Source organism: Marmota monax, unplaced genomic scaffold, assembly GCF_021218885.2.
Source record: "Marmota monax isolate L192 unplaced genomic scaffold, Marmota_monax_Labrador192_F-V1.1 WCK01_AAM20220418_F8-fsc00063, whole genome shotgun sequence".
Classification (NCBI taxonomy): Eukaryota; Metazoa; Chordata; class Mammalia; order Rodentia; family Sciuridae; genus Marmota; species Marmota monax.
This window is the reverse complement of record NW_026693726.1, coordinates 9,938,370-9,963,864: the sequence shown is the minus strand read 5'-3', so window position 1 is coordinate 9,963,864 and position 25,495 is coordinate 9,938,370. Positions and strand designations below refer to the sequence as shown.

Here is a 25,495-nt window from a genome sequence, read left to right as displayed (position 1 = left end):
GAGAGATATGAATTACAGTGGATGGGGTAGAGAGAGAAGATGGGAGGGGAGGGAGGGGGGATGGTAGAGGATAGGAAAGGTAGCAGAATACAACAGTTACTAATAGGGCATTATGTAAAAATGTGGATGTGTAACCGATGTGATTCTGCAATCTGTATTTGGGGTAAAATTGGGAGTTCATAACCAACTTGAATCTAATGTATGAAATATGATATGTCAAGAGCTTTATAATGTTTTGAACAACCAATAAAAAAAATTAAAAAAAAAGAAAAAAGAAAAAGAGCCTTAAAATCATCCTCACTCTTTGAATATTGCTATCTTGTATTCAACAATAATAAGTTTAAAAGAAGCAATAAAAATGTAACAGTTATGTTTTAGATTGAGATCATGCCATAGTTCCATGGGAATTCCCCTTTGAGCACTGATTTTGCTCCTTGAGTGAGTTCCTGTAACTGTCAATTGTCTGTGCTGAGTTTTATGTAAATACTAACCAACCCTTCAATGCCCTGTGGCATTACTCTCAGATCACCACAGATATGACAGGAAAATATTGGTATCACTGAAGCAAGTAGTGGTAGTAACTGTTTTTGATTGTTAGGAGCTGCAGACTGTCTACCTTTAATGCAAATTTAGAGGCCCTTCAGTCTTTCTTTGATTTCCTTTGACACGGGTGACAGGTTCTGAATGACAGGACCTATTTTGTCCATTTGCTCTTAAGTAGAGAGTCACAGCAACACATGCAGCACCCATCTTCCCAGAACAGGATAGTCAGGGGCCAAGAGAGACTTTAGAATCAGAGTGAAGAGGTGTCAGTTGCAGAGACTAAACTCAAGGAAACTGTGATGCATACATTGACTAAAAGTGACTTGGATTTTTGTTGGAAACATCTCAAGTAAAAGCTGTGTATTTGATTGTTTTTATTGCTTCCCTAGCTTCTTGCACAAAGCAGATGCTCATGAAGTATTTGTTGAATGTGTAAGGATACAGTAAAGAAATGTTGCAAATGGACTTTCTTCCTTTCTCAGCTTGCAGGAGCTCAGAATCTGGAAGAAGGAAAGTTGTGGCATCTCCAGTCAGGGCCCAGCTTGTGTAGTGCACTAGGTCCTGGAGCTCTTCACCACTGGACTGTGAACTCCCTGTGGGAAGACTGTTATTATTTTGCATTATATCTCTAGTCGTCTGTCCAGTGCCTCATGAATAGGAGGTGCTCCACAGGGATGTTTTGAAAGAAAGAGGTGACACACATAACTTGCCATCAGTGGACACTGGCATGTGTGTAGCTTGGGAGTTTGTTGAATCCTGTCTTACCCATGTGGCTGGTTTACCAAATGCTAGTATGGTAGCTACCTGCAGTTAAACCTCCAGATCAATAATATCTCCTGGGTATCGTCAGTTTTACACACCACAGGGGAAGTCAGACATCCATAAAGGAAGAGGAAACATGTTCCAGTTTGATATAAAATGCTACTATCCAGAGAATACCCAATGCCGACAGGATCAAGTTTGTTTCGGTGAATGTAGGCAAGATCTTGTGGAACCCAGAAGAAAGCATGCCACACCCATGTTTTCTGTAAACATTTTCCTTTTCTGTGAAATTTCACAGGACTATGAGATCTTTCAAATGAAAAAAAATCAGGTCATTGTATCAGAAGAGACAATTTGGTAATTTACAAGTGGAAAAAAATTTTTTTTTCAAAGGGGAAAATTCTAGAGAACTAGTTATCAGGGCCCACAATCTTGAAAATTTACCCACTCCTTCCCTCTGAGATAGCTTCTTACTGTACTTTTGCTCCTATTTTATGTACACATAGACTACATCTGGGTTATTACTGATCTTTGCTCTTTTAAACACCTAAGCACATTTTCTTTAATCATTTTGGGAGAAGAGTCTTCCAAAACAAAGTTGACATAACCTAACTATGTAAGAAGACTATAATGACCATATGGTCACCACATATTGTTGGACAGATAATGCAGGAAGCAGTAATACTACATTTGAAAGCTTTTCATTCACACAGTAGTCATTGAGATATGTGTAGTCATCAGAAGAAAATGTCCAGCTGATGAAATTAAACTATATTATTTAAATAAAATCAATAATTAATATAATTTCAAGATAGGAAAAAAGTTTCTTCAGAAAGTAGTATCTGTTCCTAATTCACACAAATAAATCTTTCACTTAATGATTTGAATTCATCATAATATGAACAAAATGTTTTGTAAAACAATACAGCACTGCCTTAAGGCTGTGTTAAGTATATTTATTTTTGCCTTAAATATCCCCATAAGACTGTGATTTACATTCTTATATTAGTTTTTCATCTCTGTTATTTTAGAAATAGTGTGCATAATTACTATCTGTATTTTTGCTCATTTTACTTTGCATCTCCCTTTCCTGTTTTCTGCTTCTAATCTGTATGGGCTTGAAAATTATTTTTAATAAAATAGTTGAGACACTAGGACTGTGGATCAATTAAGAGTTGAGTAGGAGTTAAATAATAGCTGCGAGAGTTTTCCTATGAATAAAACTGAGGAGTTTCAGGGTATGGATTTTGTGAAATCTATTGGGATAGTCAGACGACATTTTTGTTAGATTTTTGATTCTTGTTCTGTTGTGGATGGATGAGTTTGCCAGGTAGCAGAGTTCTTGTTACATACAGGGAGTCTTAGAAAACTTTGAAAGGTAAGTGCAATGGAGAAGACCAGTTTTGGGATATTATTATTATTATTTTTACCTACAGTGGCAGAAAATCCTTAGTGTTTTCAGAGCAGAAGTTCTCAGTGGGAGTTCTCACAAGTTACAACCAGAGGATGAGAAACAGTTTTGTTATTCTAATGTATCAGGCATTTTGCTTTAGGAACTTTGTGGTTATTAATTCTCTTTGCTTCAGATGTTCCCCCTAGGATGCAAAAGTATTTTGAAGTGTTAACACCCACATTTCCTTTGAGTTACACTGGATGAAAAATGGAATGCCTGTGTGTGTAGAAGAAAATGAGGCATTTTTTTTTATTACAATTATCACTGATGCTAATAATACTCTGGCCTTCTAGCAGCACCTGTCACATGGCATCTTCGATTTTCAGGGAAACTTTAATGAAAACTCTTCGTTTTCTTAAAGGTTGCAATTATTATGCAGCACAATGTTTACAGATAGGGAAATGTGAGACTCAGGCAGAATAAAATCAAGGAAGGTTGATGGCCATGGGCCCCGAAACAAATGGGAAAAGAATAAAACAGAAACAGACTTTGTCTTCTTAATCCCACCCTGAAACCACTGCCCAAACCTCCTTTTTGACAAAGATTAATGGAACCAACGTGCCTCAAGCCTAGACATTGAAGGTCTAGGAGCACAAAAACAACTTCATGCAGGGCCAAGTGGTTTCGATTTTGGGGAGAAATTTAAATAATTTGAGTTCTGTAATCAATGGCCTTTCTCTGTGTCAGAAAGTCCAACACTAATCAAGTGATTTTTAAAAATCCACTATACTAAGTGGTTTTAAAGCAATAAAAGGAATTAATGAGCTTTACTTGTCCGATAGAAACAAGTACACTACAGAATTGCCCCAAATTCCATTCTCTGGAGATGTTTAACTTGTTGCTTCGGACATTAAATTTGCTTAAAATGTAATGTCCAGAGAACATTTTTTCTTATTTAGAAACATGGTAAAATGAAAAGTTATGGAAGAACCTAAATAAATATTTATACATATTGATTGAATAAATGGATTAAACAAAGACAGTTAATAATAATGAAAACCCTGGACAATACAAATAAAACATCTATACATAATTCCATTGTCCAGGGATTATGTCCAGCCTCTCATAATCCCAGCAATTTGGGAGACTGAGACAAGAGAATTGCAAGTTCAAGGTCAGCCTCAGAAGTTTAGCAAGACCTTGTCTTAAAATAAAAGGACTGGGGATGTAGCTCAATGGTAAAGAGTCCCTGGGCTCAATCCCCAATACTAATAAAAGTATTCTACACAATAGAATGCAAGCATTGATGAAGGAATCAGAAAACCAATTAGCACTCACATGTATAATGATCTCCATTTATATTATCATTACCTTAAATCAGTAGTAATATTTGATATAGTGAGGGTCAGAGTTTCAAATTAGATAGATGATCCTAATAAAGTATTTTATAGAACTTTATCCAATGACTTGCTGTTTTAGGTTTAAAATAGATTTAAGAAGTCAGAAGGAGAAAAGGCCAATCCTCTTTAAAAGAGACTTAGAAGAAATGAAACTTTGAGATAGTTTAAAAAGTGACTGAAGGCAATTATTTGCAAAATCGCTTCCCCAGAAACAGAAAACTTCAGAAGGGTTTTTACATCCAGCAGTTACAAGTTAAACTTTCTTCATTCTGGCTGGAAGAAGTGATCAGGAGGCTTGTCTGGGGCATGCAAATTATGTTTAAACACAAAGTGTAAAGTAGAGAAAGAAGGCAACGGGCAGGAATGAGCCATTTTTTTGAAAGCAAAGAGCAATGATCTGAACTCTCAGATTTCTTATTTCCCCTGAGAAAATACATGCAAAGATGAAAATAAGCAAAGTCAACAAGAACACAGATAAAGTATTTTGTAAAGGGCACTCTCTGATACTCAGATCCAAGCAGAGGAAAGGTGAAGGGCCAAGAAACCCACAGGAAGTGACTTCTTGCAGCCTGGATATGTGGGGCCAGAGGAGCCTTTACAAACAGCAAAGGCATGAACTTAGTCAACAGCAAAGGTATGGTGTAGTAGGGACAGCTGATGGACACCTATGTACATGGAAGAAGGCTGTACTTAGAACTTGCATAGCAGACCTGATGGGACATGGTGCAGACCAACTACAACTACCAGCTTCAGTCTCCTCATCTGTAAAGGAATCACTGAGGTCCCTTTTTCAATGCAAACATTTTATCGCATAGAGAAATTGCACATTGTATTAGACATGTTATTTCTTTTAACTTTCACTTCCTAAAATATTCATATACTATTTGCCATTTAAAGAAGTGGATCACATGGCACATTTTAACAATGTGATTGCGTAGAAAAGGGTCCACTCTGGTATTGAAGTTTGTGTGAAGGTGTGTGCACAACAAGAATAAGTCGCCCACTCTTGTTTAAATTGTCAGTTAGTCATGGCTGCCAGATGGAAGGTGCCAGGTGTTAAGAGAATAGAACTAACAATTTTACTCATGAAAATCATTTCTTGCAAAATTATTAAATAAGTAGTACCTTCAAAAGAGAAGTGCCTGATAAAATAAAATAGTTTAACTGTTATGGCCATGGAAGAATTAATTTTTTTTAATGTATTTTTACCCTTTTTACTAAGAAATAAAGCCCCTAAGTTTTATATGGCACAAGGTCATCAAAAATAAAGACTATATTTCCCAGTTTTCTTTTCAACAAAGTTTGGTGTGCACCAAGTTTTGGGCAATGCAATATAAGCAGAAGTAGTGTGGGAAAATTCTGAGAAATGCCTTTAGAGGAAAGAAGCCTTCTTCTTTTTTTTTTTCTTTTTCTTCCTCCTTGGCTGGAATACAAAAGCAATGGCTGGAATTTGAACAGCCATTTTGAATCATGCTATGATCTTCAGAATGATGGCTCCCAAGGATGAAGCAAAAAAGAAGGATCCTGGATCCACATCTCTAGGAAACTCACATCTAGTGCTTTGCTGATTGTAGAATTTTGAAATATGAAGAGGAATAGACATCTTATTTAAGCAACTGTATTTTTTTTCCTTACTGTAAGTAAACTTAATCCTCACTAACATAGACTGACAAGGTTGGTTGTTTGCCAAAGCAAATTCTATGAGAACTAGATAGAGTATAGGTTTTGCTAAACTGTTTCTTAACAATTCCAAAGAGGAAAAGGAAAACATGCTCTAAATGGAGAATGATTTAATGTTTTGAGTTAAACAAAGGAACAAGAAAAAACAAACAAACAAAAAAACACAACTGTGAGTTAAGGATTGACACCGTCCAAATCCAAATTAGGAAGACTTTGGGTACTGAATTCTTCTCTTGCCCCCTCTCTATTTCCTTTACTTCTCTTTCTTTTCTCATATTCCTTCCTCTCCCCACTGCCAGCTTCCTTTTTATCTCCTATTTTTTAAAAATTATTTTTACTTAACTTGGATCTCAAGTTCAAGCCAAAGCATATTTTGGATTCCTTGAATATTTAATTTTAAATGCTCCACATTTAATATAATTCTTGCCCTTTAAATGATTGCAAGTTCAATGAAGATGATTAATTTTTTACCTGACACCAATTTTTTTCCTACAAATACCAATATTTAAGGAATTTGACCCACTTTCTGGAAATGGATTTTTTTAGACAGAAAAGAGAAATGCCACCCACAGAATTTGGACTATTTGATAATTTCTCTTTTTTTGAGAGACCTTAAATAAGAAATACATTCATTTAATACTTAAAATTTGTCCTTAAGTTGTGGGCCTATTTGTTGCAAATATTTAACCATGGCTTGTAGATACTTCAACACACCTCCTATCAAAATAAATAAATAAGTAAATAAAATAAAACAAAGTTGCAGAACATTCTTAAATGGAAAGGGTGTGTGTGTGTGTGTGTGTGTGTTTAAAACCCAGACATTTAAGGTTGCTACGGTTTAGAAGATCAATTATTTGTATTTTTTTCCTACTTAATTCAGCTACCTCTTAAAGGAAAGCAGGTACTATCTTGGGCTAAAATGTCAAGTTAGAATATTTGAATTCTAATCAACTCTAACATTTCTCCTAGCTACATATTAAAGTAACTCAGAAATGATAAGTGACTGCTTTAGAAAATAATCAGCCAGAATATTCTCAGACTACAGTGAGTCCACATTTTTTGGGACACCATCATTTTTTAAATTGGTTGAAAATAAAGGTCTTTTTATTCTTGGCAAGATCCCTTTCTAATTTGCAAAGATTGAAAAGAGTAATTTTGCTTTTTGTTTTCCTCTTGATTTAGCAGAGTCATGATGGTTTTCCTCAGCTCTGCAATGTACATTTTAGCTAGTTCTAATGAAGACAAATTCCACTCAATCAGGAGTGTCCCATTCATTAAGGGAGACAGATGGCAGCCTTGCCATGTTTTGTTAGCTTCAGCCACTTGAAGCTGGCTGCTTCTCTTATTTAGGTCCATAGGAATAGAAGGGCTTATTTTTTAAAGGAAAAGAGTCAATATTTTTCGAAAGCAAGATGTCACATTGTCTTCAAAACAAATGAGCAAACTACATCCCAGATTCGGAGAGATACAGACATACATGTCAGGGACACATTCTCTCACTTTATATGGCAGGTGGAAGGAAGGTTAACATTCCTGGGGACACACTTGCTTAAAGATTTTCGTAAGAGATGCTTGCAATTTCTCTGATGTGGACTGTCCCATGATCACGGTATTTTCTGTCCCCTGAGAATTCTGTAACCCTCCCTATAACTCTCTTGCTTAGCTTTTTCTGGCTTTGAAACATGACTAGAAGCTTCATTAAATAAAAGCTAAACTGAAAGCATCCCAGCTTCTTGTGGTGTCACACAATGTTGGCAGAAAACTCTTCAAGAAGGATCAATCATTCATACAAGATAGAAGGCACAGCCTGAGGAGGGTTGGTCAAGGTTTACAAGACTCACTGCCAGATAACTCAGAGAGGAAGAAACATTGGATGATGTTCTGCTGTTCTGATGTTCTTTGATGTTCTGCTCAGCACTAGGGGATCAAGGGTGGTGGATGTACATATCCTGCTTTAACACGGATGCCTCTGCGGAGAGCTCTTGATCCTGGAGAGGTGCCCTCTCTTAAGATGGTAGGTAAGATTCTGGCAGAAGAGTTACAGGCTAAGGGATGCTTTCATTTTCCCTTACTCTGACCAGTTACACAATTACACATGGAAAAGTCAAGATCTTGGCCAGAACACACATCTAGTGAACAAGTCGTTGTTGAAAACCCTACTGGATAGGCACACAGTGCAGAGTGGATTCTCTAAGATAGGAGGCAAAAGCAAGAACTGAAATGCCAGTTACCAGGGAACAGCAATCAAAGTAGTACCATGTTGGAATTATCCAGATTCGTGGGTGAAAGTGGAGGGCTACTGCCCAAGTCTAGGATTCTCTTTATCATAAGTAAACAGAGCCTCTAAAGAGTAGCCAGAAAAATGAGATACCGTGAGAGAAAAAGGAGAGAAGGTGGAAGATTATGCTAATTTTCTAGAATTTGAGAATGATCCTTGTGAATTAGTAACAATCCTTGCTAGGGATGGAGATTGAAACAGTTATACCTTCAAGTGAAGAAAGATTCATCTACATGCCACAGTATGTAGTTGCCTAGATTTAACATTCCTAGAAAATATCACTAACATAAAGATTTCCTCCTTCAATCTGTTATTGGTGATTAGCCAAGGTTTAGAACTCTGAGGTACATCTTAGAAGAACACAAATCCACATGAAGAGACAAGAAAAACAAGACAATGTGAGACTATTTTATGAAATGATAACTATATTTCTTTTCTAATGTTTAGTTGTAGATGGACACAATACCTTTATTTTATTTATGTGGTGCTGAGCACCCCACTAATGTGAGGCAAGCAATCTACACTGAGCTACAACCCCAGGCCGCTAACTATGTTTTTGTTTGAGTGTGTAGTGACAGTATAAGGAAATAGCAGCTTTAAGTATTTAAGTATTAATTTTATCCTATTTTACTAATTTTTTACACTTTTGATTTTTATTAGCTTTTTCAATAAGATTATGTATTAGTTTTGGAATTTTAATAAAAAGTTTATTTTTTTAATTAAAAATACCATTTAAAATCTGCATGATTTCACACTGCTTAAACACGGGCAAATGCTTTCACGGCTTTTTAGAAAACAGAAGAGTTGGTTGTTTTTGTGGGATTTTAATAAACTTGAGTGGGTCACAAGAGCTCCAAACCCAACGTACTGCTCTGACACTACCGATAACAACTACGTCTTTTAATTGTGAAGTGTCTCATAGTTGATGGCATATTTTTAACATTGTCAGTCAAATCCACACCCTTGGGATGTTAAGCTCATAGTTCCACTTCCTAAATGAGAGATGCTGAAATGTCAAAGGCTGCTTTGGATTGGGACCCAAACCCCAACTTTTGTCCTTTATGTTCTTTTCCTTTTACCATAGTTGTTGCCCTCTGCACAAATACAAGGCTCTGGACAAGTCCACCAAAGCCCCAAACCCTTAATGCCTTCAACTGAAGAATAGTGGCTTGGATTTCACCATTTCCAAGGGCCCGCCTTCCTCTTTTTTATTTTGAATCTGGGTTCATCCAGTAGGAATGAAAAATGATCACAGTCAATGAGGGTCCTCTGAGCAAAGGGGCACAATCTCCAGGCTCAGGAGTTAAATTAACCTCTATGAAGCCCCCTGTGGTTTTCACGGACTTGGAGGAACCTGGGTAATGTTTGTTGCATTAAGTTCTGATTCTGATTCTTAATAGAGTCACATGAAATCTGGGAGCAGAAGAAGTAGAAGGAGGAGGAGAAGAAAGCCTTAACACACTTTCAAAAATTTGCAATGCTTTTAGGTGATTTATAGACCTGTCTTAGTGATGCATGGACCAAGTTAACAATCTCTGTCCTTAATAGTGTGCAAATGCACAACTTTGTGACTTATGGGAAACTTGATTTTGGTTGCTGTACAAAGTGAGTGAAACTTATTTTCATGTAGAAAATTGTGATTCAGGAATAGAGAGAAAAAGAATGTGAAGGGTATATATATATATTACAATTAACAAAATTAACCAATGATGAAAATGAGCACAGTTGTGGTCTATGTTTGGGAATATGGCAATTGATTGAAAAGAGGGCATAAGGGAATTTTATAAAGTGATGAAAATGTTCTGGTTTTGACTGAGGCATTAGTTATACGGGGGTGCACATTTTCTAAAACTAATCAAATTGTACCTTTAATATCAGTGCATTTTACCATATGTAAATTTTATACCAATTTAAAACAAAAACAGTTCTTTTTCTTCCCCTACAGAAGATTGTGGAACATTTCCCATATGATTTGCTTGGCTATTGGGATGGGGTAGAAGAAAGAAAAGTTGATGTAGCTCAAACATAAATATTTTCTTTAGAAGTACTTGTGGAGAATTCCATAGTATTTTAACGTTCCCTTTGTATATCCTCAAAGCAAAGCTGATTGCAGATTTATGGCTGTGATTTTTTGTCCCACAAGCCCACGTGTTGTGTGTTTAGGTCTGACATAAGTGTTAGAAGGGGGATAAAGTGTAGAAAATATGGACCTCAGAGACGCCCATGCTCCCTCCAAAGGAGAAAGGGGTTCCGTAAATCACTTCAGCCTTTCATGTGCCCCCATGATACATTAATTTTTTATAACATAGAAAGAACAAGATATCACACATGAGTTCTGAAAATTTAGATAGCCATAAGTTTGTTCTATGTTGTGAGAAGTTGAGAGCTAGGGAGGATTCTGTGCGTTGTCTTGTAATATTGAAACAATGATCCACATTCAGTCTGAAAGCTGGACCCATTGGGTACTCATGGATACTCATTGTACCCATGTAGGATCTGTCACAGGGTCTTCCTTTGTGTCTGATGACCACAGGCAATGTCTGCCAGTGCAAACCCACCGGGCCTAGAATAACAGCAGCACTGATCTCACATCTTAACAACACACACTGATGTTTCTCATAGAAATGACTGTTGAAGTCTTCACAGATCCCCCCAACCCCCCGCATTTTGCATGCCTCACATTAAATATTGTTAAAAAATTAAAAACCATTTTTTTTTTTTTTACAATTTACAAGTGTTCATATAAGAAGAAAATGACTAAAAAAATACCCACCCAAGCACCTAGAACTCATCTAGCAAACAATGCTAACAATACACAGGCTGTGACCGAAGAACTCCACTATTGGTGGGAAAGCTGGGAGGCACAGTCCATTCTCTGGAAGGAAGGTGACAGGTGTCGGATCCACAGAGTGCTGGCTGTCGGTGGTGCTTTGTTCCCTAAGTCAAGTTCAGCAGCCGAATTTCAGAGTCAATGTCGTTACTTATTTCGACCTATAAAAGAAAATATGAATTGCTTTAAAGAACTTCAGTATTGAAAAAAAAAATCCTTCCTATTCGCTTAGGCCTTTTGAATGCAAAATAGCTTCTGGGTGTGCCTGGGTTGCATTTGACACCTGGGCTTTCCTGCTTTCCTGATTACAGTGTGGCAATCAGGTTTCAAAATGTAGGACTGATTTCCTGGGACAGAAATGCTGACCATGCTGCAGTTGCAAAGTGACATGGAGTCATCAGTGGCCTTAGGGGTAAGATGATTGGGGTTGAGCTGTGTCTACACACCACCACACACACCTCCAACCTGATCTTCCTCTACCACCCTCTTGCTTGACTACTCAAGAATCAACCGAGTCTGGCTTTCCTACCACCTAACCACAGACCTGTGTCCCTTACATATTTCTTATCTTGTGATGGTTACTTTTATGTGCAAACTTGGCTAGCCTGTGGTCCCCAGACATTTGATCAAACACTAGTGTTTCTAACCAATACACTATAACTACACAGGAGAGTGGGTCACTGTGCTCTATGTATACATGCACAAAATATGATTGGGTTGATTTCATTCCTCATGGACCTTCCTTTGCTCTATTCTCCTCCATCCACCTATCTCTCTTCCGTATTCTCCTCGTTTACCTTCTATTTTTGAGAGATCCCTTTTTTTTCCTCTTTAGCTTCCACATACAAGAAAGAAATGTATCCTTTTTCAGGGTCAAATGCTAGTTTAAGTGTCAAAATATCTTGTATCTTTTTGCTGAGAGTTCCATTTAAATCAGTGATTCTGAGTAAAGCTGAATGCCCTCCATAATGTAGAGGGGCCTCCTCTGATCAGTTGAAGGCCTCAAAAGAACAAGTCTGAAATTTTCTGAGGAAGAAGGAAACCTGCTTCCAGGCTGCCTTTGGACCCAAACTGCAATTTCCATTCTTTCTCCTTGTGTCTCTGATCTGCAAGAATAACCTACAGATTTTGGACTTGCCAGTCACCATAATTACATACTCTAATTTCTTAAAATCTTAAAAATCTCTTCACTCTCCCCACCACTGTGTGTGTGCGTGCGTGTGTGTGTGTGTGTGTGTGTATCTGTCTCTCTTCTATCTCCCTCTATGTGCACACACACACACCTTAGTGGTCTAGTGGTTCTGTTCTATTATACATTCCCATGTTCAGTCACTCTTGTCTCCAATCTTTTGGTGAAGACTGTGCATATTCTTTGTTTCATACTAAGTGGTAAGTCTTTGGGATATAAGGGCTCTGAATTATGCAACTTTGTACAAAATCAACTTTGGCATAGAACCTGCTACACAGTTCACACTTAATGAATATTCGTGGAGTACTTCAGCTCTCACTGTTTCTCTCCTGCAAAGTCCTGGCCCATCCAAATCCCACTGGCCTCTAAAGGGTTAGTTGAAGTTCTCCTCTGTGAAGGCTTTCACTTCTCCTCAGCCATATGACTTTCCCAACCCGCTAATGGAAACTCTTGTGCTATCAGTACTACCCCACGTGCAGCTTATGGCAACCAGCTTCACAATGAATGGTGTCCTAATGATTTCATTTAGGCATGAAACTTTTTCCCTCCAACCAACTTATAAGCATCACACTAACAGAGACTATGTTTCACTCTTACTTTAACCCCCATCTAGAAACTTTTCTTCCACTAGCTCAGGATAATGATTCTATGGTATGGGATGAAATTTTCAGTCATACTTTGAAATAGCTGAAAAAATTCCAGGTTGTCACTTCTCCAACTGTAAATCATGGTCCCTGCTGCACAACTCAGGAGTAGGAGGGCTTCACCTCTCTCCCACCTTCCTTATTGTGTTTCCCCAGCTCTTCTGTTACTCTTGGTTCTGAATGACACAATCATATATCTGCCCTTTTGCATTTTAACAGGGATTTAAATTGAAAGATATAGGGATGAGATTATAGTGATGGAATTTTATGATTTTGTACAACCTCTAAGTTCGGAGGGAGATCCAATGTCCTCAAGTTCATTTATCTACTCAGCACATGAATCCGTTCCAGATACTGAGAAGAAGGTGATGAAGGGCATGTGCTTCTTTGTTAGTAGCAGAGGTTTGTAGAAACTTCAAAATAGCTATAGTGTTTATTTTTAATGTCAGCTCTGCTTCTAGCAAATATTTTATGTTCTTGGGCTTTAGCAACACAGATTAGTAAAGCAGTGAAACAGGTGGAGACTCTTCCTTTGGTGCCAGGTAAATATTCTGGCAATGTCATTTCGATGGTTAGGAAATGTGTCTGCAGGGAATTTTGAAGAACGCAGTGAAGCAACTTTAACAGGAGGCATTGAAAGCAAGCCTTTGGTACTCTGTGTTGGGTCTTATTAACAAACTGACTTCTAAAAATCAAACACAGAAGTAGAGAGAACAGTATTATAAATCCCTATATATTCATTACTCTGTTTTAATGAAAATAAAAATTATGGTATCAAAGTGTCCTCTATTCACTGCTGCTTTTTGATGGGGGAGAGGCTAAGATATTTAAAACCAAATCTTAAACATTATACCATTTTATTCAGATCTGTATACATCTGCAGTGCATTGATTCTTAATGAGGGGAAATTTGCCACTGTCTGGAGACAATTTTGGTTGTCAAGATGTGGTAGGGAGTGGTGCTACTGACATCGAGTAGACACAGAACAAGGAGGCAGCTCAATATTCCCATGTGGGACCAACCCACTCTGGAGAATTATCTCATCCAAAGACAACAGCGAGTTTGAGAGATCATGATCAATTGGTAAGAACTAATTAATTAAATTTTTACTTATGCATTACCAACAGTTTCTTAATACCAGTTAGTATCTAGCCTGTACTCATAATGTCCCAATGGTTTAGAAACATCTTATTGCAACAGGCTTGTCAAAAATCAGGATTCAATAAGATATACATATCCATTTGATTATTATATCTTTAAAATCTCTTCTAAATCAATGATAGTTTTTCCTCTTTTTGAAAAATTGCCCCACACTATTATTCTCATTTTTAGATTTGGCTGATTACTTCCTTGGTGAGATTCAAGGAATCTCATTTTGCTGTTTTTGTGTTTTCTATAATACCAGTCCAAGGTCAGGCTTGGCTTTATAACAAGATGGTGGTGGTATATACTTCTTATGCAGCTCACTTAGAGCCATAACATCGGGTTGTCCCAATTTTAACGATGCTATAATTGATCCACAGGTCTGTGTTAGAACAACTTGAGATCTGGGATCCTAAAGGTCATACCTTTTTAAAAATAATTTTTATTAATACAAATATTTGTAAATCATAGTAGTTACCTGAAGATACCTGAAAGCAGAATGAAATCAAGTAATAATATAGTGATGTTATTTCAAAGGATGTCTTTTGACATGTTTACTTGAGAGGCTTGTAAGTATCTTTAATAAAATTATTTCTCTAACAAAGTTATTTGTACTTCTTTTGCCATTGATTAATTTTGGAGGTGTGGATCATATTTCCTTACATTGATTGATTTTGGAGGTGGTGGATCATATTTCCTTACCACTACATGAATCTACTGTCTTGCCATGGGCATCAGTGACAAATACCAAGGAAAAATAAGGAGTTCACATCCTCTCTGGAAGGCATCATTCAGATATCCTCTATTCAGATATGGCCTTCCTCGTCCTAGAAAAGGATCTATGTACTTCACATGGCAGCATGGGAAACAGTCTCTGCAAGGTTCTAGGGATAGAGAGTGAGGTCACGTATCCAAAGAAATGATTTCTGTGTCCCTAGTGAGAAAGGGTGACTGACCTCCAGTCACAGTGGTCAAGTCAGACTGTTGTATCTGTACTCCTATCAAGCACAGGTGTGCACAAACTATTATCGTGAGGAGACTATACCACACAGGCCATGTAGACCCAATCAAATGGCTACAGATTAGCAATGTGTTCTTACTGTATAGTCTCCTAAATGGTACAACTATTTCATATGATAGATCCAAAACTTATTAATGCCAGTGAAAAATAAAGAGTTTCAAAGCTAGGGAGAGCAATGAGCCCTGTTGCTGCTACATTGTGCTAAGTAGGAGAAGCCCACAGCAAGGCCCATCTCTCCTTTGGGACGACTAAGATGATGCTGAGTGCCTTGCAGTTGTGGTGCCCTTGAGACAGCCCCCGAGAGTTAATGCCTCCGAAAGTGCCTTCCATTTCCAAGGAACTGATGTCGGGGCTCAGGGGATGAAACGCCCATGCTCAGTAATGGGAAGAGTGAGCCAGCCATCTCTATGAGCAGATCTCAGTTACCTCGCTCTGCCTGCCACGGAGGTCAGGGTGCTTAGCAGCCCCTCCGTGTAGAGAACTATTAAAGCATGAAAGCCATTCAAAGACAAAGGAAAACAACAAAGACAGAGTTACCATGTTATTCATCTTTGGGTTCCTCCAGCCATAGTTTGCTAACACATGACTGATGCTCGTTGGTTTTAAGTTAGAATTTGATCAAAGGGAGATCTATAAGAGTCAAGGAAAGGAATGAGGGGAAGGGAGGAGAAGAGGAAAAGGGAAATACTGGGAAATGTATTGGTCCAATTATTTTGTCATATTGCTTGCATGTACAAAAATGTAACAATAAATCCTGCTATGATGCGTCATTATCATGCACCAATAAAAATATAGAGAAAAATTAGGACTTGAAAACACACAACTTCCCAACTCCTGCATACATGCAGATATACATGCACACACAGATACACACGCACACAACACAATACTTGATTTGTTCTACCAGCTAGTGCCTGATCTAGGTGCTATAAATGGAAAATGTCCCGGCAGGGCACCAACTTTCACGTGGGAATACTGATAGAAAAAAGCTGTTTTGGGGGAAGAACAGATACTCATGACTACCTCTGCCTTCGTCCTATAGCCTGATCATCAGAGGTGGGTTTCCTGTGGGCCTGGACTCTGAGAGGCAGACAACCAGCAGTGAGGATTCTAGAGCCGGGGGCAGTGACAGCTTGAAATGGGGATTAGCCTCCTCTGTCTTTTAGCACTTAGTGGCAATAGCAGCCACTCCATCAGCAGTGGCCACATAGCATGTAGCAATTTTTGTGAAGAAAAAATTAGCCTCCAGCAAAGGCAATCACACAAGTCAAGATACCAAAGAAAAGTCAAGTTCTCCTTTGGAAGCCTCGAAAGCAATTGCTTAAAAGTGATGGGGGACATCGAGGGTCAGCTTTCTCATCAAGTCTTTCTTAACTGCCATCATGGGGTGTCTTCCTCATGGAAATTTCTAACATAATCAGATGCAGCTCTACCTGCTGTACAGCTCTGTTCTGGAATGCAGCTGCTACCTTTCTTTGACAAACTGCCTTGGTCTAATTATTTTTTATGTGAAGAATTACTGCTACACAGAGCTTCATTTCCCCACTACCCGGTTGCTAACCATTTTGATGGAAATAGACCCGTCATGATTTTGACAATTGTTAATTTAGCTGTTCACTGTGATGGTCTCTGAAATTCTGTCTTGTTTTCATAGCTGCATGGATTCACACCATGATATTTGTCTTCCCCAAAGCAAATCTGCTTTTATGAGCCCCTTTCCCTGGATGTCACTGTCGCCTCCACTCTAAGCCACCGTGTAGGGGCCCTCTTCAATGCCCTGTTCACCACTTGACCTCTTGGCTCTCTGCTCTTAGGATAAGATGATCAGATCCTTGCTCTTTGCCCTGATGAGAGATGGGATCAGTGCATGGGAGCAGTGATGGAAGAGATCCTGGTGGACACCCTACTGTAGCCATGGTGATTATTATACTCCCTCACCAACAGCTATGGCAAGATGAGGGGCCCCAGCACAGGGGTTACAGTTTCAAGGTGTTCCCCAAAGGGTCATGTATGAGAAAATGCAGGGATGTTCAGAGGTGAAATGATTAGATTATGAGAGCTGTGACCTTATCAGTGGACTAATTCATTTGATGGATTAACAATTTGAAAGAACTGTACTGAGTGGTAACTGTAGGCTGGTAGAGTGTGACTAAAGGAAGCAGGCCCTTGTGGCGTGCCCTTGGGGTTCATAGTCTGTTCCTGGTCCTCTCTCTCTCTCTCTCTTTCTGCTTCCCAGCTGCTATGAGCTGAGCAGACTTCCTTGGCTGCATTGTACCACATGAAGTTCTGCCTTACCTCAGACCACAGTGGAATTGTCTGACCATGAACCTCTGAAACTGTGAGATTAGAATAAACTTTTCTCCCCCTATTTGTTCTTGTCAGGTATTTTGGTCACAGTGATGAAAAGCTGAGTAACACAAAAGGATACTCCTGACCTGTGTGTCACATGTCCCCAAACCAGACCCAGATGAGAACCATCGAAAGCATTTCTATAGTTCTGTCACAAAGAGTGATGTGGTTTAGAATGTGGAACAATGGTGGCTACAATCCCCTGGTGTCCTCACTAGGCGCTGTCAATATTCCTTCTCTGCTTAAGCATTTGCTTTCTTATAAGCTTGTTCATTTTTATGTGGGGACTCCAGCTATATTGGCTCAGATATAAGTTTTGACTTTAACCTCTGTAGAAGGGCTGAGTAAATCAGCCTCCATGCTTGGGATGCCTGTTTAATTCAGCTTTTTTTTAAGACAAAAATTTTTATTTTTTTTAAAATTTTTTTATTGGTTGTTCAAAACATTACAAAGCTCATGACATATCATCTTTCATACATTTGATTCAAGTGGGTTATGAACTCTCATTTTTGCCCCAAATACAAGTTGCAGAATCACATCAGTTACACATCCACATTTTTACATAATGCCATATTAGTGACTGTTGTATTCTGCTACCTTTCCTATCCTCTACTATCCCCCCTCCCCTTCCCTCTCATCTTCCCTCTCTACCCCATCTGCTGTTGTTTAATTCTCTCCCTTGTTTTTTTTTCCCTTTCCCCTCACAAACTCTTATATGTAATTTTGTGTAACAATGAGGGTCTCCTTCCATTTCCATACAGTTTCCCTTCTCTCTCCCTTTCTCTCCCCCCACTCGTCTCTGTTTAATGTTAATCTTTTCCTCATGCTCTTCTTCCCTGTTCTGTTCTTAGTTGCTCTCTTTATATCAAAGAAGACATTTGGCATTTGTTTTTTAAGGATTGGCTAGCTTCACTTAGCATAATCTGCTCTAATGCCATCCATTTCCCTGCAAAATCCATGATTTAAGACAAAAATTTTTAAAGAGAAGTTTTAGGTTCATAAAAATATTGATGTAAAGGCACAGAGATTTCCCATACACATGCACAGGTTTCTTCATTATCAACATTCCCCAGCAGAGTGGTACATTTATTAAAGTGAGGAAGCTATACTGACATGTCATTATCACTCAAAGCCCATGCTTTCTTTACATTAGGATTCTTGGGTGTTTTCCATAGATTTGGACAAATGTTTAATGATATGCATCCATTATGATAGTATTATCAAGAATAGTTTCAATGCCCTAAAAATCCTCCATGTTCCTCCCTCTCATCCCTTCCTCCCCAAACCCCTGATCTGTTTATTGTCTTGATAGTTTTGACTTTTCCAAAATTTCATTTAGTTGGAATCAATCATACAGTATGTGGCTTTTCCAGTTTGGTTTCTTTAACTTATGCATTTGTCTTTTCATAATTCGATTGCTCATTTCTTTTTAGCGCAGAATAAGGTCACACTCGCTGGATTGCCACAGCTTATTTGTCCATTATTCATTTACCTAATGTAGCATATCTTGGTTTCTTCCAAGTGTTGGGCAATTATGAGTAACGCTGCTATAAACATCTATGTGCAGTGTTTGTGGAGACCTAATTTTTCAACTCCTTTGGATACATATCAAGGAGCCCAATTGCTAGGCCATATGGTAAGAGTATATTTAATTTTGTAAGAAAATGCCAAACTGTCTTCCAAAGTGACTGTATGTGTTCTTTGATAAACTCCATCTCTTCTTTCTAATGTCAGCTTCATCTTCCAGTGGAGCCTTCTTTGCCAAGGGTGTAGTAGCCATTTCTCATTCTACATAGAATTGCTTTGGGGACAATTTTGAGTTTAGTTATTTTTATGTAGGTCTCTTCTCCTAGATCATTAGCTGCTGGAAGTCAAATCTCAACTGCTATTTATCTTTATGTCTCTAGCACCCAGGACAATGCCTGGGTGATCAGTCCGTGGGTGTAAATTGAACTAACTCAACTTATTTCATCAGTGGGGATTGGAAGCTTGATATCATTATCTTAGAAAGAGACAAAGCACAAAAAAACCAAACCCACATGTGAGCCACTTCACCACTATCACAGCTGTATCTCCAGTATACCTATTCACCCACAATATGTCCCTGGGAAATCTGACACTGAAACATGAGTATTCAGACTCCCTGTACATTTCTGCTGTGTTACCTATGAATGACCTATCTAGTATGGCTTGTGTCTATTCATCTCAAGTTGAAAGCTACGTGTTCATATATATGTGCCTGGGAATATGCCAAGAATTTTCTGATTCCTTTAGCAAAGTGGCTTCCTCATAAAACCTGGCTTTGTATTCCATGGAGATAAAAGAGGCTTAATGAAAGTTAAAAACCAGGGTTCACTCCACCTCTAACAATTTAGCACAGCAGGTTGGCTAGTTCTTCAAGCTGTTCCGGGGGTGGGGTGTGAGATGGTATCATGGAGTTGGGTTCAATGGAATCCAACATAAAGGCCTTATTTAAAGAAATCAAGCAGGCTGATAGATACTGACTGGGTAAATGCTGCAATATCTGCATAGCGGTGAGAAACAGATATAGACCTCTTAAATTGTTTCATGCACAGTGATTTCAATTCAGGTTTAGTTTGATCTCGAAGATTCCCACTCCCTTCATGGTTGAAAGGCATTCCATATTCATCTGACATGATAATATGCATAATCTGTCAAAGCAGAAACTTGTTCTATTACTTTCTGTAGCCTGGAGTTTGTGTTACGTTCAGCTAAAAGGTGTGAGGTCAGCAGTGAACAGGGATGTTGAGAAAACCCTTTGAGGAGAGAGCAGAGTTGATCAAAGCCTTGTAGGTGATCAGAAAAGGATGTTTTATGTGTTCTTGGTTCAGAGAGATGGAAGGAACTTCAGAGAACCTAACTGGGAGTCACTTTCCCTGGGCATACCACAGAACACCCTTTTAAGGTATATAGCTATATATGAGTCCAATCTTTAAATCCACTCAAGGAAGTAGATTCCATTATCAACATTAATCAATCGAAGTTCTTAATAACCCTCCCTAATAGAATGATCTCTCTTACATTGCATCATTTTTCATATTGCAATTTCTCTGCAGTTTTTTTCCACAGTAAGATGAAAGAAACCATTCATCATCTTCATATCGCATAAAAATATAGGAAGACTTTCCTAGCCACTATGAGGCATTGTTTCAGTCCTCGCTTCCAATGCACCCATCATCCTTATTATTGTCACAATCCCTGCCAAGCTCCCCAAATCCACAAATATCAACTTTTGGAGTGCATCATTTACGAGTGCTCAGAAGCATGAGTAATGAGGCGGTGACTACTTGCTCCTGGAATGTTATAGAGGGCCAATGTTTCTCCAAGTTGGATTTACTTTAAGAAACCAAAATTTATTTAAACATCTATCATGTGACAGACATAGTGCTGGTTTGTGCAGCCTGTGAGCTATGTTTACTTTATATCACTCTTCAAGACTAAAATGCATTCACCCTGGGGAGGTGGAGGAGCCAGTGCCGTCTTCTTAGGGCTTACATCCCCATAGATGCTGGCTGGGGGTTGCAGATTAGGGAAGGAACTGTGAAGAAAGGGAGCAGGGGGAATCTTTCATGCATGTTTATTATGCTGGTGGCTGTTTTACATGATTTCCTCTATCACTATGAAATTATAAAGCAGTGGGTTTCAAGGACAGGAGGAGCATCTAAGCACGTCTTCACTATCAGGCCAGGTTTATCACTCAGGAACCATCCCAGTCAACCACTTACTTATGGTGGGACATTGAGAAAGTTGCCTAACCTCTATGAGCCCCCATTTCCTTATTCATAATCAATATCAGCTACTATAGTGCAGTATTTTCATGAAGATTAAATGAGATACTATAGGCCAAATGCTTAGCATAGGATAACTATTGTTACTTAACCCAGTAGTTTATTTGCTACTTAGAGTTTCCAAGGAATGGAGTCAGAGCATCTTCTTGCCTGTTTTCTAGTATTTAACTTATCAGGCAACCAAGATTTCTTCTTCATTCTCAACTTATATTGGTTCAGTTATTGGTGACATCTTTTTTGTTTTTTTTTGTCAACATTTTTTGCATGTCTTCTAGGCATGTAGAAAACTTGTTTCTGAACTCTTTAGTCAAATATGTGAGTACAAAGAACAATAATATGTATGTGTACATATTATGCACATTGTCCCATGTAGTCCATCCTCCCCCCCCATGAAGTCATATTATGGATGATAGAACAACTCTCAGAGACGTCAGAAAGTCACCTGGGACCATCCATGCAGATCCTGACTCGAACCCAGGTCTCTCTCCTCTGTCTGCTTTGCTGTGATACCCTAAGAGATATATTTAATCTTCCCTTATGCAGAACAAATAGTCTCATCTTTTTTTTCACTTGAAATCAATGTGATATGCAATCAACTATTGACAAGGAAAGCAAAGCAAAAATCTCATTTAAAAAAATATAAACCAAGTCACCTACTTCAGTTCTGGAATGAGTAATAATAATGATGATGTTGGGTTACATGTGAAAGGTGTGTTTTAGGTATGAGTGGAAAAGTAAACCAATGATTAGTAGTAGCTCCAAATTACTTCATTTGGGGTTAGTTTTGGCCAGGTTAGAAGGATTAATATTTTCTATAGCATCACACCTTTACTTACAGGTTTAACAGGCTTTAACTCAACATGATCCTGGTAGTAGGAGTGTGTATCAAGTCCACCTATGAAATCAACTGAAAATATAACAGCCCAAGTTGAATAAATGGGTGAGTAAAAATAAATGTAATACTAAATGTTTAAAGTAGAATACACACAAAAATAGTCACAAAATATCTGCTTACCATAAAATGAGAAAATGCATATTTAGTATAAAGGACTACTAAACACATTGTCAATGACCAAAAAGAGAAAACAAAAGGGGGATGGGGATAGTGAATTTTAAGAAACACACCAATCACCTGGGCTCTCAAAACCTCCCAAAATCACAGCTGCTATTGGTTTCAGTGGATAATGGAGTAACATTAACTAGCATCAGATTTAAATGATGCATTTGTCCATATGTCTACGGTCACGCCCTTTCCTCTACTTATGAAAAGAGGCATTTTTCCTTCTTGATGCCAGAATCCATTTTTCCCTTAAAACTATTCTTTGCATCATGAAAGAAGGCTTTTGAGAAGTCATATAATCAATCTCCATGCCTTCTGTGTTCAAGCCACTCCTAAGAAATGACATCATCCTTTTGCAAAGTGTCATGTCCTCCCTGATAGCATGGAACTTGTCTTGCCTTCACTACAATCTCTAGACATTGTTAGTCTCTATAATAGTCTTACTAATTTCTTTCTGTTTAGATCAAAGCCTCAGTCTTTTTCTTCTCAATTCTTTGTTTCTCTTGTTCTATAGTCTGTTGAAAACATTAATTATTTAAAGCCAAGCTTTGCTGTTATGGTGTTACTTTAATATTAACAGGTGTATAGGCATATGAGAACACTGAACTGTCAAGGGTGTGTGTGTGGGTGTGTGTGGGCACACACACTAGCATACACAATATTCAAATATTGTTCCATATCCTCAGTTCAAAATGGGCATTTCAGTGAAGTGTGGTTTAGAGAGAGAGAAATTAGCCTAGAATTTCTATTGAATTCTTGATTAGCTGAAACCACTCTTGCCAATCCCTGACCCAGTCCATCCTTTTTACTTTCTTTGGAGGAGATGAAGTAAGGCTGGGACAATCAAACCTTTACCAGCTCACTTGCATGGATGGGAGTTTTGCAAGTCTGTAGAAAACCTGGCAATTAGATAGCTAGGGACATCTCCAGGTATCTACCCTGCAAGAAAGAGGAGCCTGATGCCTATCTTTTTCCTATCAGGTCACACAAGTTCCCTGAACACCACCTTGAGGAGAGAAGCTATGAGAACAGAGCCAATCTGAGACACTGACAAAAGTTTTCCATACTCAGATTGAACTAGGTTTTTATTAAATTAGATATGTAATTAAAATCTGCTTCTTTATCCTGTGGATCAATGGGTGGTATTTTAGAAGGAGGCAAATGTTGATTAAAAATTGAATGAGATAATTACAGGGCCATTTTGGAAGTTAGAGAAGGTGTCAAAAATTACATATATTTTTGAATGAAATGGTTCAATTTAAAAATTATATTCAGACAAAATTTTTTCTAAAAATAAAGAAGGTATCCCTGTACATCAAAGCAAAATGAAAAGAATACTTCTCTATATTGATAATTTGGACATTAAAACGTAAAGTTAACAAAATCATTTTTGTATTGATCATTTGGACATTAAAATAACATTGTCAGAATAATTTTTGGTATAAAATCATAGATTTTGATTCTTAATCATCTTTGTTTCTAATGCAACATATCAATGATATTTTGGGAATATAATATAAATATACAAATAAAAATAAATATAAATATAATTTGCCTACATATATTTATGTGTATTTAAATATATGTTTAATATTATAATTATATAATTTATTTTTAATTTTTTAGTATATGATTAATTTTTAAAATTTATTTACAACCTTCTTCAAAATTTTCTTGTATGATTATATATATATATATATATATATATATATATATATATATATACACTTTTTTTTGGGGGGGGTACTGGGGATTAAACCTAGAGGGGCTTAACTCCTGAGCCACATCCTCAGACTTCTATTTATTTATTTTTTGTTTTGACAGGTTCTCCCTAAATCGTTCAGGGACTTGGTATGTTGCTGAGGCTGACCTCAAACTTGTGATACTCCTGCCTCAGCCTTCAGAGCCACTCACTGGGATTATAGGTGTGTGCCACTGTGTATGGCTAAACCATAGTATTTTGCTGAAGAAATACTCTCTGTTGGTGCTGGTAAATGTAGAATATGTGTAATAATTTTATTCCAAATATTTTGCCTCCATACCAGTATCTTTTCTTTGTCAAAAATTTTACAAGACAAAAAACCAGTTTCATCTATTGATGATTATTTTCCATAAATACAGATGCTCTCTCATATTAACTTCTTTTCATTCTGGTTCAGGATATGAATTTGTCTGATTAAACATAGGAACTCCACCAAAAGATTTATTTTTTCATCAAATTGCTTCAAAGGAAAGTTCTGAAAATGAAAACTAAATCTTATATAACAGTTGAGCTCTTACTTTTTAATTTGTCCTCTTTTTTGTGTATAAGATTCATGTTTTCCTTTTTAAATCTTTCAATTATTAAAATTTGCTAAAATCTTTGAAAGCTGACTTTTTTGGGTACTTTGTTGAATAGTCTAATTTTTTCAACTGAACTTGAATGTAATGCAACTATGTAAGTATATAATTATGTATTTTATTGAATTTGAATGTAATGCAACTATGTAAGTATAATATGTATATTTAACTATATAAGTATATATATACCTACATACATAAGTATAGAAAATTCATTCATAAAAATACTATCAAGCATTGTAGGAAACAGAATAATTACAAAGTAGTTCTTCAAAGCCTGAGTAATAAAGATAAGGTAAGAGAGAAAATGTATTCTTCCATGTTAAAGTTCTTTTTGTTTTCAATATCAGTCTCACCATAAAACGTATTCTAGTTTATTTATTCCTCATAAGTATATGCACATATGTATATATATTAATTTTGAAAATTAGATTTTGTATATTCATTGGTAAAATTTTAAATTTTCTGTGCATCTGAATCCCGAAATCATTTTTCATGTCTGAGTCTTAGTTACATGCGTGTTCGATTTTAGTTACACATATTTAAAAAATTGATGTGTTCTTTGCTTTTATCTTTGAAAAGATAGTTTTAAATTATAAAATACTTCGAATACTTATAAAATCACATAACTCAAAAGCACAGACACTTACGATTTCATCATTAGGGTTAAGTAGATGTAAGCATTTTACCATAGTTACTTCAAGAAACACAAGCCACATACATAGGTAAAACTCTTTCCTCCATCCTCTCGACTTGATTTTACATATCAGCCATCTTGTTTTGAATTCTAGCTTTAACATTTAGCTTTTGGGAACCTGGGCATATTATTCAACTTGTTACTAGCCCATATAGACAAATTGCTTGCTGTAGTTATCTATTATAATAAATCACACCAGGCCATATAATGGCTTAGAACATTTATATCATTTATTTTGCTGATGAATTGGCCATTTGAGCAGGACTCGGCAGGAAAGGTTTCTTTCTGCTCCCTTTGCAGGGCTGGAGGAGCAACTTCTGAGGTGGCCCTGGTCACATAGCTGGCAAGTTAGTACAG

The 25,495-nt window shown here is 37.4% G+C and overlaps 1 protein-coding gene across 2 annotated transcripts in view; it reads right to left on the bottom strand.

Moving 5' to 3' along the window:
* The window catches only part of Nkain3 (sodium/potassium transporting ATPase interacting 3), a 619,944-nt gene continuing 594,449 nt past the window's right edge, over positions 1-25,495 (bottom strand). The window contains exons 6-7 of one of the 2 annotated variants that reach the window (XM_058584433.1): positions 21,878-21,948; positions 1-11,047 (exon numbers count right to left, since the gene is read on the bottom strand). In XM_058584433.1, coding sequence (XP_058440416.1) covers positions 10,994-11,047; positions 21,878-21,948 — 125 coding nt within the window. In that variant the 3' untranslated portion in view covers positions 1-10,993. The remainder of the gene's footprint in view (positions 11,048-21,877; positions 21,949-25,495) is intronic. The other variant, XM_058584434.1, reaches the window with a different exon arrangement.